At 53.3% G+C, this 7608-nt stretch overlaps 1 protein-coding gene across 1 annotated transcript; it reads right to left on the bottom strand.

The window, feature by feature from the left end:
* Positions 1-87: 87 nt before the first annotated feature.
* Positions 88-7312, bottom strand: CD72 (CD72 molecule). The gene is made up of 9 exons (XM_025852792.2): positions 7085-7312; positions 6888-6995; positions 6131-6202; positions 5453-5542; positions 4779-5114; positions 2119-2264; positions 1378-1493; positions 517-663; positions 88-226 (listed from the first exon to the last, which is right to left on the bottom strand). The coding sequence occupies exons 1-8, from the start codon at positions 7164-7166 to the stop codon at positions 522-524; spliced, it is 1092 nt and encodes a 363-aa protein (XP_025708577.2). The 5' UTR covers positions 7167-7312; the 3' UTR covers positions 88-226; positions 517-521.
* Positions 7313-7608: the final 296 nt, after the last annotated feature.

Below are 7608 nucleotides of genomic sequence, written 5' to 3'. Positions count from 1 at the left end.
TGGGGAGGCCAAAATCTAACGACTTCTTCACCCGTTTCCCAGGAACAGTCCAGTTTCTGGGGCAGGATTTCAAGCAGGCAGCAGGCTGGCTAGAAGTGTTGGGCATGGATCAGCCCTTGGCTGGGCACTGCCCAGGCGGAGTGACAGGGCGCTGGAGGGAGATGATCTTAGGGCCTGCAGACTGCAGTTAGGGGTGAGGGGTACAGGCTCTTGTTGGCATGAGTACCTATAAGAGTAAAGCACCGGTGAGTTCTGCAGTTGACTGTTAATAAGAGCATTCATCCAGCTCATCCCACCTCCCTGGACAGCCACATCACCAGCCTCCCTTCAGGTCCAGACCTTTCCTGCCCGACCCCCGGACCCCCGTTACATAAGCAGACCAAGACCTTGAAGGCTGTAGAGGTGACCGTCACTCTCAGGAATAAGTTTTACCCCTGGCTTCTGAGCCCTTGCTCTTGAGTTCCTCTCCCTCCCTGCTCCCCAACTCCCATGCCTCAGTCGATTTGTCATGCTTACCCAACTCAGGGCAAAAAGTGGTCCCTATCTGGATGCTTGAAAGCTGCCATCTCACAGATGCAGGGATTTGGAGAACTACAGTCCTCCTGCTGCATTCTTGGCCACTTGCTTTGTACCTTGTAACATCTTGAGCTTTCACCATAATACCTAAAGATTGGTGAGGTAGAACTTGGTTAAGCCCTGCCCCTCCTCTCCCACCCTCCCTTCTCTCCCCTTGCCCTGCATTAAACACAATGAAGTTCTAACTTGCCCAGCCTGCCTAAGGCCATGTTTGGGTATGGTTCAGGGACAGATGTCTACTCTAACTCAAAGAGGCTTTAGGACCAGGGGAGGGGGAAATCACCCAAGGTATTAAAGATGGAAACTCCATAGGGAACATAGGAGATGACTCCCCTGTTTCAGGGTCCCTGGAGTTGATCTTCAGAGTTATCCCACTGCTCCCTCATCTCCCTGAGGCAACTCTAGTGCCCCAAGAGTCCCTGACTGAGAAAGTGCCACCTCAGTTTGGGTAGCCTTGTCAAGAGATGGGAAGTTAGAATGCCAGGGTTCGTGAGCTGTGAAGTCCTAGCTAAAGCCTCAGCTTCTCCCTCTGAGAGAAAGACGAGATAGGTCCCAACTTAGTAACTTAAAAAAAAAAAAAAAGGGCCTGGGACTGCCAGGTACTGGGAAGGGGCCAGAAAAGAAGACTGTCCTAAAGAGTTTTAAGTAAAGGGAATGGACAAGTAGGCAATTACAATATTGACTTGTGAGTTTTGAGAGCAGGACCTCCCAAAACTTTGGGAGTAGGAGGGGAATCTCATCACTATGTCTTTATGAAGGAATTATGGAGTTGAATATGTCCAGAAGTCCCAACAGACTTACCAAAAGGGCTGTTTACCGTCAGCCTGCGGCAACCTCTTAAAGCTGTGACCAGTCCAAAATGAACCAGGCGGACTAATTTGTGTCAACATCTTCCTTGCACTGTTGAGGTTTCTAAGCTGAGGGGAGATTCAGAGAGACAAGAGGTATGTGGAGAATGATGAGAAATATTCCGGTGCAGGGGGGGCCAGTGTAGGGAGGAGGGGACATGGGCCGATGGAAGAAGATGAGCACAATAGGGAGGTCTCTGAGCTTTGACAAGAGGACTGTCTGGCGCAAGACATCAGCTCATCGGTGACCTGTCCCTGCGGCCTTCGAGCGCCACCTTGTAGGTGCAGGCTCGCCCTTCAGTTCACCTCCCAGCTGGGTAAGAATTTCTGCCAGCCTTTGAAGGGGAGTCATTCCATGGGTGGCTCTGGTCATAATGAGCCAATCCCAGCAATCCAGCCCACCAGATATGGGACCTCTCTGCCTGAGAGGCCAAGAGAGTCAAAGAAGCTGTTAAGCAGCCCTGGAAAGGGGACCAGAAAGCTGAGATGAGAAACAATTTCAAGTAAAGATGGTTCATGAATTTCGACTCTTGTGCCAACTCCGGCCAGTTGGTAGGGGCCGCCTGGAGCACTGCGCTGAGAAGCTGCATGGCAAAGGAACGCATGCCCTGTGTGCACTGCTGTTTCTGACTCGGTGACATCTATCCCTTTACCTAAGAGTACCCACTACAGTCTGTGAACAAGGTATGCTTACTGAAGAATAAGGACCATCACTGAATGCGGCCAGGTCAGAGGACAGAGATTTACAGTGGTCTTGGCTCTCCTGCCAACTTCTCTCCGTATATGAGATGTAAAAGCAGCTCCTCTCGTTCAGTGTCCATCCCACGGGACAGCAGGTATCTATAAACCAGAAAGAATGTGACAGCACAGCCCAGACCCAGGAGGGAGATCTCCTCATTTAGGATGAAAGTGACAGTTCCTCAGTCTGGTTGCTAACAGTGCCCACCTTGGTCTACTCCCAGCACCTTCACTGACATCTAGCCCTTCATCTTTGCCATCTGTCTTTGGCATCCCCTGGGAATGCCATTCCTATTCATATTTAGTAAAAGTCTTTAATATTCACAACCTCACTCCTTAACAGTCTAGGAGGTTTATTTTAATAGGGTGGTGATACTATTCCCAATTTCTGAATGATTGCAGTCTCCCCCCCACACTTTGGCTGACCTCACCTGGGCCCCCCCGTAAGTGTTCAATAGGCCTCTTAATCATCTCAATTGCTCCCTAAAGCATTCCTTGCTGCGTATTCAAAACTTGCTCACACCCTCCAAGCTGCTAGCCACCTCCTTCCCTCTCTCCACACCTCTACAAGTAATAACCTTGGTTGCTGTTCTGCTGAAATTGTCAGACTCTTGATATGAACTCTCTCCGTTTCCTTCCCTTCCACCCCAAAACCTGCCTCTGCTCTGTTCCTCTGTTCCTGACTATCTCTAAGCAAGAAACATCCCTCTTTCTTTCACAACCCATACCCCAATTTGTGCTCCTGATCGCAACCCACCTCTCTCATTGCTCTGTTCCAGGAGTCCTACCTGCGGCACTCAAAGATCCTTCCTTCCTTCCTTCCCCAGCTCCCTCTCTTCTGTCTACATTGTCTCTTGCCCTCACCCAGCTACCTTCTTGAGTTTCTGTCCTATGGCAACTAAAAGGAATACGAAGTCGGTGCGGCCAGATGGAAGAGGGTGAGAGGGTAAGTGGCATGCTGAAAGGTAGGCAGGGACCTTGGAAACCAGGCTAAGGATTTTTTTTATTTTCATATTACAAGGAAAAGTAAGTCAATGTAGGGTTTTACATAGAGAAGTTTTGTTCACTGGCTATATCCCAAGTGCTTGGGCACAATGCTTGGACATATAGTATGTATGCCATAACTTTTGATGTAATTAATTAACTGGAATGACATGATCAGATTTTTGTTTTTAAAGGATTACCCTGGCTGCCACGTGACAAGTGGATGGGGGGAGGGGGAGAGGATGTTTAGGAGAAATGATGCAGCAAGCCGTTGCAGTGATCCTTGCAAAAGATGGGGGTGGGCAGAAATGTGAATGGACTCAGTGGTGGAAAATGAAGGGAATTCTTCTGACGGAGTAGGGCACCTGCTAAAAGTGAGAGAGGTGGTAGGATAAGGAGCTCAAGCGGAGAGCAAGCCGACCACTGCACAGCTGCCAGGCGGCCTGAGGAACGGGCTGAGGTTGAGACTAGAGTTTTGGTGGCACCAAGCAGAATGATAGCACAATACAGCACACCTGGGTGCGGCAGGAGCAAGGGGGGAGTTCATCCAGAGTTGAGATATTGCCACTCTGGTGCACCAGAAGGACAACAGAACAAAGGAGCCAGTGGCTAAAGTGATGGGCCCCAGAAGCCAAGATGGGCAGACAGAGAAGTGACAGCCGAGGCAAAGGGAGGAAACGGGAGACAGCGGGTTGGAGTCATCAATGAGGTTGAAGAAGAAGTGTGGGGAAAGCCTGGAGCAGGCAGCTGTAGTCAGAGTGGAGGTCTGAAACCAGCCTTCCAGCAGAAGAGCTGAGGTCTGGGGTGCAGCTGAGGGAATGGCCTGGGGGTGGCGGGGACTGAGGGTCACAGGGAATGAGAAGGCTAAAGACACGAGGGCTGGGGGTGTCTGCACATCAGTTCGCCCTCTTAAGCCTTGGGGGAATCTCCCGATGCCCCTTGAGCTAGACAGAGCCAAACCTGGACCATAGGTAACCAGTGCATGAACATTCCAGTTGCCTTGGGCCTGGCTCCCTGCCTCGAACCTCAGCCTGCTTCTTGCACAGCCTCTCCCCTTTTCTGTGGCCCCCTCCCTCATCCCCACATACTGCCTGGGCTCCTGCCTTCAAAATAGATGAACTCTCCACCCCAGCTCCTCACCCCCACCCACCTCATTGTGAGTGCCACCCACACCAGAGAGCTTCAGCTACCTTGCCCCACCGCCACACCGCACCTCATCAATCAGTAATTCTTAACCCTTGGGGAATCTCAGATGTAGTGAGAAATAATTAAAGCTATAGACCCTCTCTTTAGAAAAATGTGCAACCAATTCCACATCCCAACTCAGGGGGTTCCCAGATCTTTGACACTGCTATCAAGGGCACCTGAGTTTGGTGCTTTGGACAGTGTGATCTGCATTTCCAGCAGCCAACCTCCTTCCTCCTACAGGATCTGCCTGAGAGTTCTGTGAGTCGCCCTAAATCCAGAAAGCAGCTTGATCCTCCTCTCTATTGGCCACCACTCTCACTTGCTATCCCTTTTCTCAACAACTCAATGACCCCCTGACAGATAGACCCCTGCCACGAGTGTCTCCTCACTTCAATCCATCCCTCACAGCAGACCCTCCCATCTCTCCTCTCCCAGAGCGGATACCTGCTAAGGGGCATGTGAATAAGGGCTTCAGTGTGGCCTGCATGCTGCTCAGCCTCTGCTCCAAGGTCATCCTCTGCACCTCCTTACTTTGCAAGGCCTCCTCTGTCTTCTCCTTCTCAGACCAGCAGGCCTGTAACTGCTCTTGGGTAGCCTGGCAAACCTTCTGTTCCTCCTGTAGTGCTTCCTGACTCTGGGCTAGTTCCCTCCTGGACCCCTGCAGATCCTCTTCCTTCTTCCCCAGCTGGGTTATCTTTAGGTGGAGCTGCTGTCTCAGGCTGCTGTTAGTGGTTTCCAGAACACTGTTCGTCTGCTGGAGCTGCTGAGACACCTGCAGATCTGTTCGGCCATAATGAGAGATTTGGAGGACATCTTGAGCCATGCCCTGGTGCCCTGAGACTTCAGCGTCAGTCCTTTTTCTGCTTCTTGCAAATTTTTGCAAAACAGGCTGAAATATAAGATCTGACTGCCTCAAGCTTAAGGAGGTACTGGATTAGGTAAGGACAATTTAGGAAGACACCACACTCTAAAACAAACCTGGCTAGAAACTAGATGAAAAGCTAAGGATATGGTGGTAGTGACTCTGGGCCCTGCCTGGAGGAAGGGCAGCTGTTGGGGAGAGAGTAGGGGAGAAAATTGCTTGTGGCAAGTGGGAAATGGGGGACATCCATACTCACAGCGCACTCCCAGGCAGATGGCGGCCACCCCTAACAGCAGGCAGGTGAGGAGCAGGCCAAGAAGGAGGTACTGCGTACAGGCTGCGCGGCCTTCGGGAGACAGTGGGATGAAGGGCAGAGAGCCCCAGGAAAGTTTAGAGACTGAGGGGCTGGGTGGGGGTGGGGGATATTCATGGGAAAGAGCACCCTCAGAGGATGTGGTGCCGGCATGGTGGGTTTTGTGGGGTAGTGAATTTCCGCAGGCAGCGGAAGGAAGATGTTCCAGAATAAGGGCTGGGATCGTTACTGGTAAGGATTGAGGGGCGCTATCTGGTAGGATGGGAACTAAATCTCAGACGGAGACAGAGGACAGGGGTATGTGAATGGGGACCACTGTAAAGGGGGTGGAGGGAAGATCTGGGTCAACCTGTGGGAATGATACATATGGGTATAGGGGTCAAAGAGGCAGTCCGGAAGGCTGCTCCCCGGGCTCACTCTAGGTCCCGGGCCCGCACATCGCCGGGCCCAGCATCAGCCCCGCTGGGACCGCGCCAGCACCGTACTTGGTGACAACCCCGCGGGGCGTAGCGGGGTCGGCGAAGTGGGAAAGGCCGCCGCGCCCGAGGCCCCGCCCCGCCCCGCAAGAGCGCCGGCGGGGCCGCGGAGGGCGCGCGCAGGCGGGGAGGGCTGGGTACTCACCCGCGAGGAGCCTCCCGGCAGCTGGTGACGTCACGGAGCTCCAGGACGCAGTTGGCCGCTCCGACTGGAGCCCTGAGGACCCGCAGCGAGTCCAGTTTGAAGAATGGAAGCCCCGGGAAATTCCCCTTCTTTCCACCCTCTCCCCCTCCCCCTCCCCCTCCCCCTCCCCCTCCTCCTCCCCCTCTCCCTCTCCAGTCTGGCCCGAGAAGCCTTCTGCGACATCCTGAGATGCTCTGGGACACCCTTAGCACTCTCCGGAGTCCCGCATCTCCCCCAGGACTCTTGTGTCTCTCCTGGGTCTTACTACATCCTCTCCCCCGGGACCCCTTCCTCTCCCTCCTGGGTCTCCCCTTAGGTTTTACTCAGCACCCCCCATCTGCCTGCCCCAAACCTTCTCCCGAGAAGTGCTCTCATCCCTCTCCCCTACCCTCTTTTCTCTGTCCCGTGACTCCCTATTTCCCATTCGAATTCATCTCCCCACAGGGGCTGCCCTGATCTCTCCTAGGAGCCCTTTTCTCCCCACTGGACCTCCACCTTGCCCCGGGGAGCTTTATTCTTCCTTGGTTCCCATTTATCCAGGGCTCATTCTTCTCTTTCCTAAGCACGCTCCTCCTTTCCCAGGGATATTGTGTCTCCCCCGCCGCCCCCACCCGCTCAAGAATACCGTGGAGTCCCAGCTCAAGACACACACACACACACCACACCCCCCCACACACACCCCACCCTGTCAAACATACATCCTCTGGACTCTCCGTACCTGCTTTGTCCCCTACTCCAGAAGAAGCCGAGCTCACGGGCCCACCTGAGACTGAGGGCACTTGTACATTCTCGTAGGTGAGTTCCTCATCCTCATCAGTCTCTGGGTCTGGAGAGGAGAGAAAAGGTGGAGGTGGGGGTGGGGTCATGAGGGAGCTTGGGGATGCAAAATCAAAGAGATGCCTCTTTCACCCTTACCCTGTCCTAACCGGCTGGAGATGCTCTTCTTCAGGGGAGCCTTCACGAACCGCAGGTCTGCATAGGTGATGGCCTCTGCCATTGCCCTGAGCACCTCTGCTCCCACCCGTCTCCTCCTTCATCCACCAACTCAAAGCTTCTCTTGACACTGTCCCCTCTGTCCCTTCACGCTCTTAGGCTCTGTGTTCCTTCTGTGACTGCACAGCTTAATGCTTTGCCCTGTGACTTCTAGTTACAAAAGAGGAAGATGTGAACAAGTGTCAGACAGATGGGTTCAGTGAAGCAGATTGCATCCCTGATGGGGTGGTTTCCAGAGGGACAGGGGATGGGAAACTGAGGTCCAGAACATGGACGTAGAGCCTGGAGGTGTCACTGGATCACTACTTAGACCTGTCCCTTCGTCCTGCCTGTGCTCCCCCTTCATGCATCCCACACACACTTTGGCAGTGCTGCACTCAAAATGCATGTCCTCCTGATCATCTACCCTGATTTGCCCTTGCTCTTCTCTTGGCTGCTATGTCCAC

This window comes from Callorhinus ursinus, unplaced genomic scaffold (assembly GCF_003265705.2).
Source record: "Callorhinus ursinus isolate GAN/ISIS: 27379988/994484 unplaced genomic scaffold, GSC_fseal_2.0 scaffold42, whole genome shotgun sequence".
NCBI lineage: Eukaryota > Metazoa > Chordata > Mammalia > Carnivora > Otariidae > Callorhinus > Callorhinus ursinus.
This window is presented reverse-complemented; position numbering and strand designations above follow the sequence as displayed.

Bases quoted from the DNA above. Each gene is read 5' to 3' on its own strand.
- CD72 (XM_025852792.2), bottom strand. From the start codon at position 7,166: ATGGCAGAGGCCATCACCTATGCAGACCTGCGGTTCGTGAAGGCTCCC. The intron at 1,494-2,118 runs GTAAGCATACCT...ATCTCCCCTCAG, and splicing joins GTGATGGTCCTTATTCTTCA to CTTAGAAACCTCAACAGTGC. The intron at 664-1,377 runs GTAAGTCTGTTG...ACCAATCTTTAG, and splicing joins GACGGTAAACAGCCCTTTTG to GTATTATGGTGAAAGCTCAA.